This window comes from Coregonus clupeaformis, chromosome 26, assembly GCF_020615455.1.
Source record: "Coregonus clupeaformis isolate EN_2021a chromosome 26, ASM2061545v1, whole genome shotgun sequence".
In the NCBI taxonomy this organism is placed as follows: domain Eukaryota; kingdom Metazoa; phylum Chordata; class Actinopteri; order Salmoniformes; family Salmonidae; genus Coregonus; species Coregonus clupeaformis.
In genome coordinates, this window is record NC_059217.1 from 39,798,951 (window position 1) to 39,819,761 (window position 20,811).

The 20,811-nt window shown below is 43.3% G+C and overlaps 1 protein-coding gene across 4 annotated transcripts in view; it reads left to right on the forward strand.

Moving 5' to 3' along the window:
* Positions 1-958: 958 nt before the first annotated feature.
* LOC121540575 (voltage-dependent calcium channel subunit alpha-2/delta-4) overlaps positions 959-20,811 on the forward strand; it is a 73,117-nt gene continuing 53,264 nt past the window's right edge. For all 4 annotated transcript variants that reach the window (XM_041849550.2, XM_041849553.2, XM_041849551.2 and 1 more), the window contains exons 1-11: positions 959-1,891; positions 10,887-10,968; positions 12,299-12,415; positions 12,676-12,735; positions 13,031-13,193; positions 13,449-13,580; positions 14,531-14,591; positions 17,844-17,994; positions 18,274-18,348; positions 19,808-19,897; positions 19,988-20,101. In XM_041849550.2, coding sequence (XP_041705484.2) covers positions 1,671-1,891; positions 10,887-10,968; positions 12,299-12,415; positions 12,676-12,735; positions 13,031-13,193; positions 13,449-13,580; positions 14,531-14,591; positions 17,844-17,994; positions 18,274-18,348; positions 19,808-19,897; positions 19,988-20,101 — 1,266 coding nt within the window. In that variant the 5' untranslated portion in view covers positions 959-1,670. The remainder of the gene's footprint in view (positions 1,892-10,886; positions 10,969-12,298; positions 12,416-12,675; positions 12,736-13,030; positions 13,194-13,448; positions 13,581-14,530; positions 14,592-17,843; positions 17,995-18,273; positions 18,349-19,807; positions 19,898-19,987; positions 20,102-20,811) is intronic.

Here is a 20,811-nt window from a genome sequence, read left to right on the forward strand (position 1 = left end):
GATAAACTCCTGCGTGTTTCCTCACATGCCAGCAGAGGGAGCTCTTGTCTTGACTTCAATCTCAACCACGGACAACTGAGGACAGAGTAATATGGGTTGATGGGTTTAGCTCAATCTGTCATTTTAGAAATTGACCATTTTTTATTAGTGACAAATGCTCCAAACCATTTGGGAGTCTAAACTCTATTCTCTATTGAAGGTCATGGATAAGATAAGATAAGATAAGACTAAATATGAGATACCATGAGATCCCATAGGTCAGGAGAGTAGCAGCTTAGTGCTCTCCTCCTCTAATAGATTTTTTTAAAGGAGATTAGTCTTAAAGTACCTCTAGTTGATGTCCCACTTGTACATCCCTTATCACATAGTCTCACTGCAGCACTGTTTCAAGACAAAAGTACAAACATGCATTTTTTTTAAAGATGTGTGTGTGTGTGCGTGCATGCATGCGTGAGTGAGTGTGTGTGTGTGTGAGTTCACTCAGCAATGCTATGTCCCTGCTTAGCGGTGCTCCTGTACCAGAGGACCACAGTGCCAGAGTGGCCGGGCAGGAGCAGGCTTGGCAAGCATGTTTTTGTTGATGTTGGAGGGGAGTATCAGGCTCTGCTAGATGTCCCAGACAGTCCAGAACTGCCTTCGCTAAACAAATCGTTGGGGCTTTTATCTATCCTCCACTGATTGGATGGACAAGAGCCTGTCTCCAGAAATCACTATAATCCTCTTAGATAAAACAAACCCCTCATCCAATCCTCCGCTTCGATCCCCCCTCCCTCCCTCCCTCCCTCCCTCCCTCCCTCCCTCCCTCCCTCCCTCCCTCCCTCCCTCCCTCCCTCCTCCTCTCTACTCCCCTCCCTCCCTCTATCCACCCCTCCCTTCCTCTCTCTCTCCTATCCCCTTCTCGGTTGGGGTGGGGAGCTTTAATCCAAGTAGATTATGCCATAAATTGTGTGACTGTCAGAGAAGGCAGCGTCGGCAAATCAATGGCTGCTAAATGCATCCCTCCTGCCTTTTTCTCTGGATATTTTCATCTGGCCATTGACGTTGTCAGTGTGACACATCTGTCTGGTCTGGTCTCTGTGTAACCTTTTCATCTGCTCTGGGCTACCAGGGACCTCGAGGGGATCCTTCACCGGCAGGACGCATAGGAACTACAGCAACTAGATCCATGTGAATGACCACTGCATGGTGAACTTCTGATGAATACTTCTTAGAGTGTCTTCTTCATGGTTGATTGACAGGTCACAGTGATCTGAATAGTGCCTCTTCATTGTGTCATGTTGGAATGTTTTAGAGCTTCTAATCTTCCAGAAGGCAACAGGAGCAGGTGGTGGTGCTTTAAGATTGTCAAGAGGAGACTTTGACCTGTGGTTTTGAGAGGATGAGAAGATAAGGAGAGAAAGGGTTGGAGGATGACAGGATCCAGACACCGGGTATTCATGGACACTGAGGAGAAGAGCATTCTGGGTCATAGATTCAACACAGTCAGAAAGGATGTCAAGGTCATCCACTTCCTTTAGCCGACATGAGGAAACTTAACCCTAACCCTACAGACTCATTGGGATGTTCCTCAACACTTTCCTGAGGCTTGCTGATCCTGAGGTGTGTTGTCATTGTTTGTTGTGTGCTGACTGAGACATTGGAGAGGAGCCATAGCTACCGGACGTGTACGGATGTCCTCCTCAGGCGACACAGTGGACCCGGGCAGGATGGGACTACGACCCAGGGCCAGATCAGGTGGAGAAACAAACAGGCTGGGACACAGAGGGACCCCCACAAGGCTGAGGCTCAGACCCAGAGGGACCCCCACAGGGCTGAGGCTGGGCCTGTGGATCCTGTGTTTCAGCTGGTTCTGCTTCACTGCTCACGCTCAGATGAAGATACCGCCTGAGACGTGAGTAGACCCTCAGAACTATGTAGTAGTGCTCACCAACAGTCTCTCCTTTAAAGTTTCATATTGGTTACTGATGCTTTGTGTGTCAAATAAAAATAAAATGCATTTGTATTAGTCACATGTTTGATAAACAACAGGTGTAGACTAACAGTGAAATGCTTACTTATGGGCCCTTCCCAACAAGGCAGAGAGAAAAAATAATATAAAAATAATAAGGAATGAATATACAATGAGTAACGATAACTTGGCTATATGCACACCGTATCGCTTGCTGTGAGGTAGCAGAGAGAACATTCTATGACTTGGGTGGCTGGAGTCTTTGACCATTTTTAGGGCCTTCCTCTGACACCGCCTGGTATAGAGGTCCTGGATGGCAGGGAGCTCGGCCCCAGTGATGTACAGAGCCGTACGCACTACCCTCTGTAGTGCCTTGCGGTCGGATGCCAAGCAGTTGCCATACCAAGCAGTGATGCAGCCAGTCAAGATGCTCTCAATGGTGCAGCTTTAGAACTTTTTGAGGATCATGCCAAATGTAAAGACACAAGTGGCACAAGTCTATGCTGAGCAATTCACTCAGCTCAGTGGTATTCGTACTATACTGTCTTCTACAGTGCATGGCAAAAGTATTCATCCACCCTTGGTGTTTTTACTATTTTGTTGCCTTACAACCTGGAATTAAAAAAGATTTTTTGGGGGTTTGTATCATTTGATTTACACAACATGCCTACCACTTTGAAGATGCAAAATATTTTTTATTGTGAAACAAACAAGAAATAAGACAAAAAAAACAGAAAACTTGAGCGTGCATAACTATTCACCCCCCAAAGTCAATACTTTGTAGAGCCACCTTTTGCAGCAATTACAGCTGCAAGTCTCTTGGAGTATGTCTCTATAAGCTTGGCACATCTAGCCACTGGGATTTTGTCCATTCTTCGATGCAAAACTGCTCAAGCTCCTTCAAGTTGGATGGGTTCCGCTGGTGTACAGCAATCTTTAAGTCATACCACAGATTCTCAATTGGATTGAGGTCTGGGCTTTGACAAGGCCATTCCAAGACATTTCAATGTTTCCCCTTAAACCCCTCGAGTGTTGCTTTAGCAGTATGCTTAGGGTCATAGTCCTGCTGGAAGGTGAACCTCCGTCCCAGTCTCAAATCTCTGGAAGACTGAAACAGGTTTCCCTCAAGAATTTCCCTGTATTTAGCGCCATCCATCATTCCTTCAATTCTGACCAAGTTTCCCAGTCTCTGCCGATGAAAAACATTCTCACAGCATGATGCTGCCACCACCATGCTTCACTGTGGGGATGGTGTTCCCGGGTGATGAGAGGTGTTGGGTTTGCGCCAGACATTGCGTTTTCCTTGATAGCCAAAAAGCTCAATTTTAGTCTCATCTGACCAGAGTAGCTTCTTCCATATGTTTGGGGAGTCTCCCACATGCCTTTTGGCGAACACCAAACATGTTTGCTTATTGTACGGCTTAAAGTGGTCCTATGGACAGATACTCCAATCTCCGCTGTGGAGCTTTGCAGCTCCTTCAGGGTTATCTTTGGTCTCTTTGTTGCCTCTCTGATTAATGCTCTAATTGCCTGGTCCGTGAGTTTTGGTGGGCGGCCCTCTCTAGTGGTGCCATATTCTTTCCATTTTTTTATAATGAATTTAATGGTGCTCCGTGGGATGTTCAAAGTTTCAGATATTTTTTTATAACCCAACCCTGATCTCTACTTCTCCATTGTCCCTGACCTGTTTGGAGAGCTCATTGGTCTTCATGGTGCCGCTTGCTTGGTGGTGCCCCTTGCTTAGTGGTATTGCAGACTCTGGGGCCTTTCAGAACAGGTGTATATATACTGAGATCATGTGACACTTAGATTGCACACAGGTGGACTATATTTTACTAATTATGTGACTTCTGAAGGTAATTGGTTACACCAGATCTTATTTAGGGGCTTCATAGCAAAGGGGGTGAATACATATGCACGCACTTTTCCGTTATTTATTTATTAGAATTTTTTTAAACAAGTTAATTTTTTATTTTACTTCACCAATTTGGACTATTTTGCGCATTACATGAAATCCAAATAAAAATCAATTTAAATTACAGTTAGTAATGCAACAAAATAGGAAAAACGCCAAGAGGGGTGAATACTTTCGCAAGCCACTGTATATCTGTGTGGTCTGTAGCAATCCTGTAGTGAAAGTTAATGGGTCTCCATAGTTTTGTCAGCATCTTGTCACCCTGACTATGGTTCAGCAGCAGTAAAAGAGAATGGATGCAAGTGACTGACTTTCTCTCTTCTAACAAATGCAATTGTTGCACTTGGAAAATGTTTGAGGAAGCACATTTTCTGACCAGCCGAATCACAGCCCAGTTATAGAAGAGGAGGATTAAACTGTCTGATAACTGGCATATAAGGAGGAGGTTGAATCTCTATTCTGAATCTCTATTCTGAATCTCTATTCTGATACTGTCTGTCTGATAGACTGACTGACTGACTGACTGACTGCCTGACTGGCTGGTGCTTGTTGTTTATCTGCAGTCAGCTGCTGTTCGGTTCATTTTAAGGCCTGATTACACATTGACCCTGATTCCTCTCTCCTCTCCCTCCGCTTCTCTTCCTCTGCTATAATTTAACCCCATCCAACTGTCACCAAAACCACAGCCCCCAAAAAGGTCACATGAGCCTGGGAGATTAATCACGCTTGTGTCTTGCCCTCTGCTCTCTGCTCGCCTGGTCCTGTGTCCCCACTCATCCCACCACATTAGGGGACAGAGCCAGAGGGCAGCCAGACCAGTCCCAGAACATGATTTGATGTGATTCGTCATCCAGCGACAAACAGTGTTTGTCCCGTGGTTCACTACATTACATTTCCCATGTGGGACTAGTCTAGACTTGTCTTTGTTGTAAAGTGCATCACTATTTCCCCTAGGCACAATGGTGAGAGCTGGCTGTTCTGTGCTTGTCTGTGTTTCTGTAGATTCTATTTGTAGGCTACTATAGGGTCGGCGCTGGACAAACGGGATATTCTCCTGATCTTACATACATTTAAATTATTGAGTCAGGATGAATATCATACTGATTGACCAAAAGCTATGGCGCTCTTCAAAGTAGCCAACAACTTACCGCCGACAGCTCAAATCATATCACATTTTATTTGTCACATGCGCCGAATATAACAGGTATAGACCTTAACGTGAAATACTTACTTTCAAGCCCTTAAACAACAATGCAGTTTTAAGAAACTATAGTTAAGAAAATATTTACTAAATAAACTAAAGTATAAAATGAAAAAAATAAAAGTAACACAATAAAATAACAATAATGAGGCTCCACTGGTTTTTACGCTAGTGTGTCACAGATAAAATATACTATGTCTGAGAATTTTCTAGCTTTCCTAATCTTAGTTCCCAGCAGGCAACATTTGGCATTGGATGTCATTGTCTTTTGTACTCAGAATCATGTTTTTTTTGGTCACATTTCTACCCCCGAAAATCCCAGTCAGCAGTGGTCAGTCAGTGCTGCAATGGTCAGTCAGTCAGCAGTGGTCAGTCAGTCAGCTGTGGTCAGTCAGTCAGCAGTGGTCAGTCAGGAGGAAGTGGTCCAAAGGGGAAAGTGCCGGTCATATGTTATCCTGCAGGATACTGCCCTCACCCATTTTGTCCGGGCTGGTGGCCGTGACACACACACACAGGCCCACACAGATGGTCGTGCAGGTTGGAGTGTGTTGACAGAGGAACCTCCTGCATGTTAACCTGCACCACACTGGAGCCATCACGGCCTGATGTCTCAGCACGACTGTTGTAGTCTGAATGAGCGTTGCTTGATTTGGGACAGAATGTTAACAATATGGTATATCTTTGGCTGGGTTAAACAAGTCTGCTTTGATATTGCTCATACAGCCAGACACACACGCACACACACAAAATAATACACAACACTGCTGTGTAACGGCAATGTGCAGTGTGTATGTGTTACGCTGGGACACTTTAAGCGCATCAGCTGATCCTATATCTGATCCTACATACAGTATTATCCTGAGCTGAGCCATAGTGCCATAATCCAGACTGTCTGTTTGTTCTAGACTGCAGGCTGCACCACCTGCAGCTCCCAGCCCAGTTTGTAGTGGAGGAATATTTATCATACAAAGTATTCACCCCCTTGGCATTTTTCATATTTTGTTGCCTTACAACCTGGAATTAAAACGGATTGTATCATTTGATTTACACAACATGTCTACCACTTTGAAGATGTAAAGTATTTTATACTGTGAAACAAACAAGAAATAAGACAAAAAAACAGAAAACTTGAGCGTGCATAACTATTCACCCCCCCAAAGTCAATACTTTGTAGAACCACCTTTTGCAGCAATTACAGCTGCAAGTCTCTTGGGGTATGTCTCTATAAGCTTGGCACATCTAGCCACTCTGATTTTTGCCCATTCTTCAAGGCAAAACTGCTCCAGCTCCTTCAAGTTGGATGGGTTCCGCTGGTGTACAGCAATCTTTAAGTCATACCACAGATTCTCAATTGGATTGAGGTCTGGGCTTTGACTAGGCAATTCCAAGACATTTCAATGTTTCCCCTTAAACCACTCGAGTGTTGCTTTAGCAGTATGCTTAGGGTCATTGTCCTGCTGGAAGGTGAACCTCCGTCCCAGTCTCAAATCTCTGGAAGACTGAAACAGGTTTCCCTCAAGAATTTCCCTGTATTTAGCACCATCCGTTATATATTTTGTATAATTTTTTGAAACAAGTTATTTTTTTCATTTGCCTTCACCAATTTGGACTATTTTGTGTATGTCCTTTACATGAAATCCAAATAAAAATCAATTTAAATTACAGGTTATAATGCAACAAAATAGGAAAAACGCCAAGGGGAATGAATACTTTTGCAAGGCACTGTATTGTCTAACAGCGGCTCTCCTTATTCTAAAGATGTAATTTAACTGTACTGTATATAAGAATATGAATATGTACAGTGTATTCGGAAAGTATTCAGACCCCTTGACGTTTTCCACATTTTGTTACGTTACAGCCTTATTCTAAAATTGATTAAATAAATACAAATCCTCATCAGTCCACACACAATACCCCATAATGACAAAGCAAAAATAGGTTGTTCAAATTTTTTGCAAATGTATACAAAATTAAAAACAGAAATACCATATTGACGTAAGTATTCAGACCCTTTGCTATGAGACTCGAAATTGAGCTCATGTGCATCTTGTTTCCATTGATCATCCTTGAGATGTTTCTACACCTGTGGTAAATTCAATTGATTGGACATGATTTGGAAAGGCACACACCTGTCTATATAAGATCCCACAGTTGACAGTGCATGTCAGAGCAAAAACCAAGCCATGAGGTTGAAGGAATTGTTCATAGAGCTCCAAGACAGGATTGTGTCGAGGCACAGATCTGGGGAAGGGTACCAAAACATTTCTGCAGCAATGAAGGTTCCCAAGAACACAGTGGCCACCATCATTATTAAATGGAAGAAGTTTGGAACCATCAAGTCCCTTCCTAGAGATGGACACCTGGCCAAACTGAGCAATCAGGGGAGAAGGGCCTTGGTCAGGGAGGTGACCAAGAACCCGATGGTCAATCTGACAGAGCTCCAGAGTTCCTCTGTGGAGATGGAAGAAACTTCCAGAAGAACAACCATCTCTGCAGCACAACAACCAATCAGTTCTTTATGGTAGAGTGACCAGACGGAAGCCACTCCTCAGTAAAAGGAACATAACAGCCCACTTGGAGTTTGCCAAAAGGCACCTAAAGGACTCTCAGACCATGAGAAACAAGATTCGCTGGTCTGATGAAACCAAGATTGAACTCTTTGGCCTGAATGCCAAGCGTCACGTCTGGAGGAAACCTGGCACCATCCCTACGGTGAAGCATGGTGGTGGCAGCGTCATGCTGTGGGGATGTTTTTCAGCGGCAGGGACTGGGAGACTAGTCAGGATCGAGGGAAAGATTAATGGAGCAAAGTACAGAGAGATCCTTGTTGAAAACTTGCTCCAGAGCGCTCAGGACCTCAGACTAGGGCGAAGGTTCACCTTCCAACAGGACAACGACACTAAGCACACAGCCATGACAACGCAGGAGTGGCTTCAGGACAAGTCTCTGAATGTCCTTGAGTGGCCCAGCCAGAGCCCGGACTTGAACCAGATCGAACATCTCTGGAGAGACCTGAAAGTGACTGTGCACCGACGCTCCCCATCCAACCTGACAGAGCTTGAAAGGATCTGCAGGGAAGAATGGGAGAAACTCCCCAAATACAGGTGTGCCAAGCTAGTAGCGTTGTACCTAAGAACTCTTGAGGCTGTAATCGCTGCCAAAGTTGCTTCAACAAAGTACTGAGTAAAGGGTCTGAATACTTATGTAAATGTAATATTTCCGTTTTTATTTTTTATAAATTTGATGGCCACTCCAAAACCTTTGATTTTGTTGTCCTTAAGCCATTTTGCCACAACTTTGGAAGTATGCTTGGGGTCATTGTCCATTTGGAAGACCCATTTGCGACCAAGCTTTAACTTCCTGACTGATGTCTTGAGATGTTGCTTCAATATATTCACATAATTTTTCTTCCTCGTGATGCCATCTATTTTGTGAAGTGCACCTCCTGCAGCAAAGCACCCCCACAGATTGATGCTGCCACCCCCGTGCTTCACGGTTGGGATGGTGTTCTTCGGCTTGCAAGCCATCCCCTTCTTCCTCCAAACATAACGATGGTCATTATGGCTAAACAGTTCTATTTTTGTTTCATCAGACCAGAAGACATTTCTCCAAAAAGTCCGATCTTTGTCCCCATGTGCAGTTGCAAACCGTAGTCTGGCTTTTTTATGGTGGTTTTGGAGCAGTGGCTTCTTCCTTGCTGAGCGGCCTTTCAGGTTATGTCGATATAGGACTCGTTTTACTCTGGATATAGATACTTTTGTACCTGTTTCCTCCAGCATCTTCACAAGGTCCTTTGCTGTTGTTCTGGGATTGATTTGCACTTTTCGCACCAAAGTACATTAATCTCTTGGAGACAGAACGCGTCTCCTTCCTGAGCGGTATGACGGCTGCGTGGTCCCATAGTGTTTATATTTTCATACTATTGTATGAATGTGGTACCTTCAGGCGTTTGGAAATTGCTCCCAAGGATGAACCAGACTTGTGGAGGTCTACAATTTTTTTTCTGAGGTCTTGGCTGATTTCTTTTGATTTTCCCATGATGTCAAGCAAAGAGGCACTGAGTTTGAAGGTAGGCCTTGAAATACATCCACAGGTACACCTCCAATTGACTCAAATGATGTCAATTAGCCTATCAGAAGTTTCTAAAGCCATGACATCATTTTCTGGAATTTTCCAAGCTGTTTAAAGGCACAGTCAATTTAGTGTGTGATACAGTGAATTATAAGTGAAATAATCTGTCTGTAAACAATTGTTGGAAATATGACTTGTGTCATGCACAAAGTAGATTTGCCAAAGCTATAGTTTGTTAACAAGAAATGTGTGCAGTGGTTGAAAAACGAGTTTTAATGACTCCAACCTAAGTGTATGTAAACTTCCGACTTCAACTGTAACTCTTATTTTATTTTTATTTCGAATTTAATGTAATATCTTATGTTGCTCTTGTCTATAACTTTTCTGTGCTTTACCATGTATTTGTATGTTTTATGTGAACTCCAGGATGAGTAGCTGCTGCATGTGAAGTAGCTAATGGGAATCCTAATGAACTAAACCTGTAAAGCCGCTCCTGTTCATCCCTAAGCTTTATACTATACAGTAGGTAGGCCTTGACTCCAATTCCAACAGTACCTGCCATTGCACCCATGTCCTTTACTTCTTTACCTTGTATTATCATTGACTGATGCTATTGTGTGGTTTCCAGTACAGGTTACCACTGAGGTACTGTATGCAGTAGAGCTGGGTGATAAGGACAAAAATCCATATCGCAATAAATTGCCAGAATTGACGCGATAATGATAAATTACAACATTAATCTGCACCACAGTTTTTAATTATTATTCTTTAAACTACTACTACTAGTTTGATGGTTGTAGCCATCAATGATCCCATTAACAAATCACCCATATTAGCAAACTTTCATTTCAAATTTCAAATTTCTCTAGTATAGGCTACAATATCAGCAAAATGCATGCGATAAGTGATCGGCACTGATGGTGTTTATGATTTTCAGTTTATCGTCCCAGCTCTAGTATGCAGTTCATGGATAATATTCACCTACCTGTAAATTTAATGGAGTGCCGCATTGCATTATGGTTAACACATCATTACTGTAGTAGACTGAGTCCTGTTTAATTTATGAGTGACCGTAATACAATGGCTTCTGTATTATCCTTCATAAAGGTACATGGTAGGTTCAGATATTCCTATCTCAGGATTCTACACAACATCCGGACAAAAGAGCAACAAAGAGATATAAAGCAATCCAATAACGTTCCACAGCATTCTATTTCATTTCGGTACAACACCACTTTGCTGTCTGTCTGTTGATATACAGAGAGGTGCCTTAAAATCCCATCATGTGCTTAAGGGACACCTGGAACCCTCTACTGTCTATAGGGATTAATAAACAAATTGTTATTACTCCTGTTGTGATATTCATGGACTTTTCTGGCACAAGAATCCTGTCTGGTTTTGAACGTCATGTAGACAGCAAGGCCCCAAATTCTTGGTGATGATATTCTGTCATTGACGGGATGATTGATTTAAGCAATAAGGCCCAAGGGGGTGTGGTATATGGCCAATATACCACGGCTAAGGGCTATTCTTAAGTACGACGCAACACGGAGTGCCTGGTTACAGCCCTTAGCCGTGGTATATTGGTAATATACCACAAACACCCGAGGTGCCTTATTGCTATTATTAACTGGTTACCAACATAATTAGAGCAGAAGAAATACATGTTATGTCATACCCACGGTATGAAAATCCGCATTCAGGGCCAATCTCTCTCTCTCTCTCTCTCTCTCTCTCTGTGTCTATTTCAGGGTCCAGTTTTGGGCTAATATCCTTTCAGTGCAACTACGCGAGACTACCACAAGATACTCGGGAGCTAACATTCTACAAAAGGTAAAATATGTTGCTTTTTTTAGGTTTGTTGGGCAAACTACAATCACAACTTGCAACATCGTATTTTCACCGAAAGACGAACCACACATTATTTCACATTTCCACCTGAGATGCTCAAAAGCGTCACACTTATGACCATCTACCCCATTCGTCCCTTGTCTCACCACGTGTCTTAACCTCATGTGGCGCCTCATATTCTCCTCTAACACCACCCGCCACCTGTAATCTCATTATGTCCACCAAGTCAGTGAGTGTGATGTTGGTGCCAGAGCCAGGTGTTCACACTCTATCTAAAGGGCTTCCCCATCCGTTAGGTTCTGTTGGTCAGGTATGGGAGAGGGAGAGACTTGGCACAGCTAGTGGCACAGGGCAACAGACAGACACACACAGGCCACAGGGCAGCTAGGCTACTTACAGGATCACACTAATCTAATGCCCAGCTTTACTGGAGGGACCAGGAACTCTTTACCATAATGATCATCAGGATGTTATGTCCTGTACTTGTTTCAGATAGTCATGTTCCAATACTGTTTTAAGAATGTTTGTTGTGTTTGTTTGTTTTGTTTGTTTTGTTTGTCTCTACTCTAATTATTCAATTTCCATGACTACTGTTTTATGGTTTGCTGATGTTGTCTATGTTACATGTCTACCTCAATATCTGATTTTCCTGACATAATGATGACCATTGTGGACTCATCCCACTGTTGGCAAAAACTGGTTGAATCAACGTTGTTTCCACCCAAATAAATCTATGTGATGACATTGAATCAACGTGGGAAATTAATTGGATTTGCAAAAAGTCATCAACGTGAGAGCATTTCGTCTTGTTTTCACCCAACTTTTAACCTAAATCCAATTACATGATGCCCAGTGGAACTGTACCTGTGAATTGCCTGAGTAAAAACACTGGTATCCAGCATGGCTGAACTATCTCCCAACCAGAGCTATTCACACATGACTACTCTAATAGCCTCAGTATACACCATATGAAGCCTTCAGCCTTCAGTATATGGATTGCTTGGTTAATTGGGATTATTGAGTAACTTAATCAAGTAATTAAGACCTAAAATTAAAGTAAATCCAGAGGACTCCGCTGGCTCTGTTTGGACTCCCGTCCTCTACTTATTTACAGGTACCTCAAATGGATTGAAGTAATGGCTCACACTTAACTTTCAATCAGTTCTAAGAGAAAATTATACATGTAGTATGACAATGAAACATTTGGAGCTGTATTTTATTTCCTGTACAAATGGGAACGCAGATGATCAAAGTTATTGTATCAATCATAGTAAAAGGTGTTGTTGAATATCCCCTCCCTTGCTCTTTTCAGAAACTCAAAGATGTGGAGTCCATTATTAAGATAGTGGACATCGATGGGAGAGACCAAGTGAGGGACTTTGCAGAGGACATGGAGAGAATGCTGGGGTCCAAGATGAAGTCAGTTAAGGTGAGTACAGAGGTCAGAGGTCAGAGGTCTCTCTCTCTCCTGCCAAGTAGTTTTTTCTTATTTTTAACTATGTAAGACAACCTAAGACACATTAGATTACCTCGCGGACCAGATTTGCCCTCGGGCCGCCAGTTGATGTCCCCTGCTGCATCATAACCTCTTTGAGTTACCACCCACAGAACTGTTACCATGTGTGTTGTGGTTAGGCTTGTGGTTTGAGAAACGTCTTTAAATAATAAATAGCTTTATTTTCTCCTTAGAGGTTGGCTGAGTCTGCGGAGGATGCAGATTTGTACCACGACTTCAACAAAACTCTACAGGTTTGTCATTCTATCTGTCTGTGGGAATATGAGATCTCAGATTTATCAAAGTATTGCTAATATGATTTTCACAAAACTATTCTACAGTACCACAATAGAGAAAATGAAATGCCTAACCATCATGCACATTTTGATTACCACAAAAACAAACAATACCATGAGCAGAAGCCTTTTTCAGATAGAATATAGGCTACCGTACACTTCTAATGTTACTCGACTTACAACAATACTCAAATCATAGTTGATGAATATGAATTTAACTTTTCCACCCTTCCCATGCTGTGTCCTTCTCCAGTTTGACTACTATAACTCCATGCTGGTGAACACAGCGGATGAAGATGGTAACTTCGTAGAGCTGGGTGGGGAGTTTCCTCTGGAGGAGAATGAGCATTTCAACAACCTGCCAGTCAACACAATGCAGAGTGACGTACAGGTTCCAACCAACGTCTACAACAAAGGTGTGTGCGATGAAGTTTAAACACACAGCAATAATTGTTTTCGGGCCCTTGGATCCAAATCCTAACTTATCTATGCATGAAGCACAGATTTTGCATAAATCACACATTGAATTCAATGAGAGATTAGCATGAAAGAAAACTGGGTTAGGTGTGGCTTAGTCAGCCTTTAAAGTGAAACAGGTGACAGTTACTATATGTGATGTCACACTTTCCATCTCACTCATTTGCTGCTCTCTCTTTCTCCTCTGTGTAAAGATGCCTACATCCTCAATGGAATCTACTGGTCGGAGGCTCTGAATGACGTGTTCATGAACAACTTCCAGAAAGACCCCACCCTCACCTGGCAGTATTTTGGCAGCTCCTCAGGATTCTTCAGAATCTACCCTGGTAAAGGACCAGAGGAGGCTGGTGGGAGCTATAGGAGGACGGGCTCATTGTATTGGCTGGAATGGAATAATTGTATCCGTTTCATACACATCAAAGACATGGAAACCACGTTTACATTTACATTTTAGTCATTTAGCAGATGCTCTTATCCAGAGCGACTTATGTTTGATTCTGTTCCATGTGTTCCATTCCAGGCATTACAATGAGCCCATCCTCCTATAGCTCCTCCCACCAGCCTCTACTGTAAAGGACTAAGCAAACAACTATCAGTTTGGAGCCCTCAGTCAGCTCCATACAACTGATAGCATTAAAGTAGCACAGAATAGTGTATAGAATAGTGTGGTTAGTAAGGGATAATCAACGAGGGGCTGTGCATTCTTTGGAAAATAATGCACGACGTGGAATTAACCTTCCACTGAGTTGCATTATTTTCCAGAGAACACATAGAGCCCTGAGTTGATTATCCCTTTTAGACCATGGCTATAAATTAACATATTTGCCGCTAGAAATGTATTCATTTTCCAGTAGAAATGTGACAACATAGTAGCTAGCAAGTTTACTAGCTAGCTAGATAGCTACAGTAGTTGCTTTGGTAACCAAGCAAACAGGCTTGCTTGCTATTATGAAAATCGAATTCAACAAAACTTTTGCAGCTCAAAAATAGAACATGTAAGAATTAACTTCAATTATATCGTGCAATTATACTGTGCGTTATAGGGAAATAATGTATGCTCTAGAATGCCCTTTAAGCAAATCAGAAAGGAGTATTCAACAATGCTATGGTATAATAGTGTATAAATCCAGAGTATAGCGTAGCAGAAAAGATAGCACAGCAAAACAAAAATGACATCTGTTTTAAGATGTCAACTTCAATATAATGTTGTAGGATTTGAATGGATGCCATGATGTTTACTCACTGTAGAGATGGTGTGAATGTATTTTGTATACAGGTATCAAATGGACTCCAGATTCGAATGGTGTGGCTGCGTTTGACTGCAGGAACCGTAACTGGTAAGCTATTAGTAAATCTACTAGCTCTGCTAGTAGCCTCTGGGTGGCATCGACCTTGACAAGAGTATGACACTTCCTGGTATCAATGTGACAAGGGGAGGAGTTAGGCACTAAGACATGTTATGTGACCTGATATACCTTAAGACTGTATAGGCTTATGTGACATCTATATGCAAGCTTAAATTTATTTACTTTTTTGGCTTTTTAAATTGAACAAGACTTCACTACAGCATTCACCCTACTTTAATTTACTTAGCCAGAGGTAAGAGAGTGTATTGTGCCGTGGATATGTTGCTCTAATGTGGCAGGTCCTAGGACCTGGCCATGTAATGCACCCACACCACCCTTGAGCTGGCAGTTTAAAGAATGGGATGGAAACTGTGATTATCAACCCTGCTCCAACAACAAGTTCCATGATATAATTAATGACAGCTGAGAGTCAGGACCTTGATTTACCGTCTCATGTGGAGTCCAGCATGAGTCCCCTATCACTTCTGTTAGGCCGTGGGGTCTTCCTAGGCCAGAGGGAGGATATCACCCCAACTGGCCAATCAGTAGCACTTCCAGCTTCCAGGTATTCAACAAGCCGTGTTGATGAGGTTTAGGTAGTATATGGCTGCCCTCCCTGTCTCTCCACTCAGTTAGAGAGTGTCCTGGGACCTGGGCTGTCCCTGGGTTTCAGATTAGCGGCACGGATAGCACCCAAGGCTCTGAATACAGCAACACAGCAACACAGCGAGATACAGGCAGGCCAGGCCAGGACAGTCTGATCGGATCCCATAGAAATACTTTAAGCTGCTCCTTAAGTGGTTAACCAACAGCTCAATACCCAGGTCAGTGGGGTTCACATGGGCGCCATATGTCCCTGTTTATATACAGTGGGGAGAACAAGTATTTGATACACTGCCGATTTTGCAGGTTTACCTACTTACAAAGCATGTAGAGGTCTGTAATTGTTATCATAGGTACACTTCAACTGTGAGAGACGGAATCTAAAACAAAAATCTAGAAAATCACATTGTATGATTGTAAAGTAATTAATTTGCATTTTATTGCATGACATAAGTATTTGATACATCAGAAAAACAGAACTTAATATTTGGTACAGAAACCTTTGTTTGCAATTACAGAGATCATACGTTTCCTGTAGGTCTTGACCAGGTTTGCACACACTGCAGCAGGGATTTTGGCCCACTCCTCCATACAGACCTTCTCCAGATCCTTCAGGTTTCAGGGCTGTCGCTGGGCAATAAGGACTTTAAGCTCCCTCCAAAGATTTTCTATTGGGTTCAGGTCTGGAGACTGGCTAGGCCACTCCAGGACCTTGAGATGCTTCTTACGGAGCCACTCCTTAGTTGCCCTGGCTGTGTGTTTCGGGTCGCTGTCATGCTGGAAGACCCAGCCACGACCCATCTTCAATGCTCTTACTGAGGGAAGGAGGTTGTTGGCCAAGATCTCGCGATACATGGCCCCATCCATCCTCCCCTCAATACGGTGCAGTCGTCCTGTCCCCTTTGTAGAAAAGCATCCCCAAAGAATGATGTTTCCACCTCCATGCTTCACGGTTGGGATGGTGTTCTTGGGGTTGTACTCATCCTTCTTCTTCCTCCAAACACGGCGAGTGGAGTTTAGACCAAAAAGCTCTATTTTTGTCTCATCAGACCACATGACCTTCTCCCATTCCTCCTCTGAATCATCCAGATGGTCATTGGCAAACTTCAGACGGGCCTGGACATGCGCTGGCTTGAGCAGGGGGACCTTGCGTGCGCTGCAGGATTTTAATCCATGACGGCGTAGTGTGTTACTAATGATTTTCTTTGAGACTGTGGTCCCAGCTCTCTTCAGGTCATTGACCAGGTCCTGCCGTGTAGTTCTGGGCTGATCCCTCACCTTCCTCATGATCATTGATGCCCCACGAGGTGAGATCTTGCATGGAGCCCCAGACCGAGGTTGATTGACCGTCATCTTGAACTTCTTCCATTTTCTAATAATTGTGCCAACAGTTGTTGCCTTCTCACCAAGCTGCTTGCCTATTGTCCTGTAGCCCATCCCAGCCTTGTGCAGGTCTACAATTCTATCCCTGATGTCCCTACACAGCTCTCTGGTGTTGGCCATTGTTGAGAGGTTGGAGTCAGTTTGATTGAGTGTGTGGACAGGTGTCTTTTATACAGGTAACGAGTTCAAACAGGTGCAGTTAATACAGGTAATGAGTGGAGAACAGGAGTGTTTCTTAAAGAAAAACTAACAGGTCTGTGAGACCTGGAATTCTTACTGGGTGGTAGGTGATCAAATACTTATGTCATGCAATAAAATGCAAATGAATTACTTAAAAATCATACAATGTGATTTTCTGGATTTTTGTTTTAGAATTCAGTCTCTCACAGTTGAAGTGTACCTATGATAAAAATTACAGACCTCTACATGCTTTGCAAGTAGGGAAACCTGCAAAATCGGCAGTGTATCAAATACTTGTTCTCCCCACTAAGTACACAAGTATAAACACCATGGGACCACGCAGCCATCATACCGCTCAGGAAGGAGACACGTTCTGTCTCCTAGAGATGAACGTACTTTACTGCGTGGCCAAGCACACCTCCAACTCAATCATCAAGTTTGCAGATGACACAACAGTAGTAGGCTTGATTACCAACAATGACGAGACCGCCTACAATAACCCCAAGCATACTTCCAAAGTTGTGGCAAAATGGCTTAAGGACAACAAAGTCAAGGTATTGGAGTGGCCATCACAAAGCCCTGACCTCAATCCTATAGAAAAGTTCGGCAGTGTATCAAATACTTGTTCTCCCCACTGTACATGTAGATATAAAAAAGACCAAATAGGTAGGTGTGTGTGTGTGTGTGTGTGCGCGTATGTACTGTATGTGTGTGCGCGTGTGAGTGTGTGTGTGCGCATTTGCATCTGTCATGTTTTGAAACTAAATTCATAGGGAGGGGCACTGTGGTTGGGATGTTATACAGTGCCCTATGCTTTAGGCCTACACAGCTTTTTTATTTAATGTGGATCGTTATGTCAAGTGGTTGTGAATTATATGGGGAAAGTATTTTCACGAAGCAGTATGAGAGAGTGAGATAGAACCGTTGACTGGGGGCTCCATCCTACGGTCCTGCAGTGCGCCGTACTCTACTCCCTGTACCACACAAGCTTGGGCCTCAAGTACAGTAGAGGTAGAGAATCCTCACATAGTGTACACCATAATGTTACAGTCCTATCTCTCTCCCCCTGTCCCCCAGGTATATCCAGGCTGCCACCTCACCAAAGGACATTATTATCGTGGTGGACATCAGCGGCAGTATGAAGGGTCTGAAGATGACCATCGCCAAGCACACCATCAACACCATCCTGGACACACTGGGGGAGAACGACTTTGTCAATGTCATCGCTGTGAGTCAAGCACTCCTCCTGCCATTAAGCACCAGCAGAACAAGACATCTCAAACACAGGGTCTTGTGATTTCCATGTGTTGAAACGTGAAAGATTCACCCTCATCTTCAGTTGGTTTTTAGTTGACTAAGCCATCACCATTGCATCATCACACCTTTACACATTACCTGTTACACCATTACTCGGTTACATCGCAGCACTGTTACACTGTTGACAGGACTACAGCCTGACAGACCTGTGCTAACTCCAACCCTGCCTTGTCGTCCTTTCTCCCCCCAGTACACTGACTACGTGCGCTACGTAGAGCCATGCTTCAAAGGCACCCTGGTGCAGGCTGACTTGGACAACCGCGAGGTAAGCCCATTATCTTCTTCAGGTAAGCTGTGGCCACTAAGCCACGGAGCCCTTACCTCTCAGCAGGGCTCTAGCAACTCAAAGTGTTCTGTTATGACATTACACCCCTATGGAGTGGGAGCATGAAGGGCCACCTTGGCTGTCAGTCATGCTGCTAAGCTAGGTGTGGAGTAGTTGGCTCCACCTATTGGCATAGTTCCTACTTCCTGTATTGGCCCAGTGTGGATCAGAGAGCAGGCCAGGTCAGCTGTCATTCACAACCATCAGCCTACTGTAGAGAGAGACTGTAATGGAGTGTGACTGACAGGGATGGAATCATTTAAAAATATGTATACTACAATATGTAGAACACAAAATTACATATATGATATAGAAATGTAATGTATTCATAAAATGTATTGATAAGTCAATCGACACGATTTTAGCGTGCAGAATTTTAGCGTGCAGGGAGGCAGGGAGGCAAGCATACTGGCCGGTAAACTTGCGCTGGGTGATTTATGAGCAGAGCCACAAATGTTTTCCTGTTTGGTTTTAGCCACCTAGCATCTGCTCCTACAGTATATCCCACAACCAGATCCTCTCAGGAACATTCTGGATGCCTCTGGCACCATGATGGGTAAAACCTCAGGAATGAGGTTCACACTCTGGTTACCCTTAGGACCTAGATGACTCTCTGTTGTTAAGGTAAATAGTTGCCAGGTGTGTTAAGTAAACAAACCTGGAGCATTACACATTTGAAACTCCTTATTTGCATTATAGTTTTCAATCAATCAAATACCATTGGAATAGTGTGTTTAATAAAATTGTCACAAAGAGCTTTATAGCCATTAACCAGTGACTGCAACCAGGTCACAGTGGCCATGAAAAACCCTCTTGGTATTCAGTCAACTGGACTGGTGTATTTGACCTTACACTGTCCTGTCCTGTCCTGTGCTATGCTGTGTTGTGCTGCATATCTGTCTGTACATCACATTGTTTTCTCACCATAAAAGGTGCTCTCTCAATTCAATCAGATTTCAATTTAAGGGCTTTAGTGGCATGGGAAACATGTTTACATTGCCAAAGCAAGTGAAATAGATAATAAACTAAAATGAAATAAACAATACAAAAAATTAACAGTAAACATTACACTCACAAAAGTTCCAAAAGAATAGACATTTCAAATGTAATTTATGTCTATACACAGTGTTATAATGATGTGCAAATAGTTAAAGTACATCAATGGTGTATTTTCTTCACTGGTTGCCCTTTTCTTCTCTATCTCTCTCTCTCTCTCTCTCTCTCTCTCTCTCTCTCTCTCTCTCTCTCTCTCTCTCTCTCTCTCTCTCTCTCTCTCTCTCTCTCTCTCTCTCTCTCTCTCTCTCTCTCTCTCTCTCTCTCTCTCTCTCTCTCTCCCTCTCTCTCCCTCCCCCCCTCTCTCTCTCTCTCTCTCGCTCCACCTCTCTCTCTCTCGCTCTAGCATTTTAAGGTGCTAGTGGCTGAGCTTCATGTGAAAGGAGAGGGAAAAGTTGCAAAGGCCATGAAAGAATCCTTCAAAATCCTGAACGAGGTTTGCTTCCAACACACACACACACACATACTTCCACACACTTGCTGTTGGCCCAGTCTCATTCCTTCTCTGTGTGGTGCTTCCTCCCAGGCTGCGACCAAGGGCCAGGGCAGCCTGTGTAACCAGGCCATCATGCTGATCACAGATGGAGCCATGGAGGACTTCAAAGACGTGTTTGAAGAGTTCAACTGGCCTGATCGCAGGGTACTGTAGGGCAAATCTACTATTTACTCTATATGAATAACTACAGTGAGGGAAAAAAGTATTTGATCCCCTGCTGATTTTGTACGTTTGCCCACTGACAAAGAAATTATCAGTCTATAATTTTAATGGTAGGTGTATTTGAACAGTGAGAGACAGAATAACAACAAAAAAATCCAGAAAAATGCATGTAAAACATTTTATAAATTGATTTTCATTTTAATGAGGGAAATAGGTATTTGACCCCCTCTCAATCAGAGAGATTTCTGGCTCCCAGGTGTCTTTTATACAGGTAACGAGCTGAGATTAGGAGCACACTCTTAAAGGGAGTGCTCCTAATCTTAGCTTGTTACCTGTATAAAAGACACCTGTCCACAGAAGCAATCAATCAATCAGATTCCAAACTCTCCACCATGGCCAAGACCAAAGATCTCTCCAAGGATGTCAGGGACAAGATTGTAGACCTACACAAGGCTGGAATGGGCTACAACACCATCGCCAAGCAGCTTGGTGAGAAGGTGACAACAGTTGGTGCGATTATTCGCAAATGGAAGAAACACAAAAGAACTGTCAATCTCCCTCGGCCTGGGGCTCCATGCAAGATCTCACCTCGTGGAGTTGCAATGATCATGAAAACGGTGAGGAATCAGCCCAGAACTACACGGGAGGATCTTGTCAATGATCTCAAGGCAGCTGGGACCATAGTCACCAAG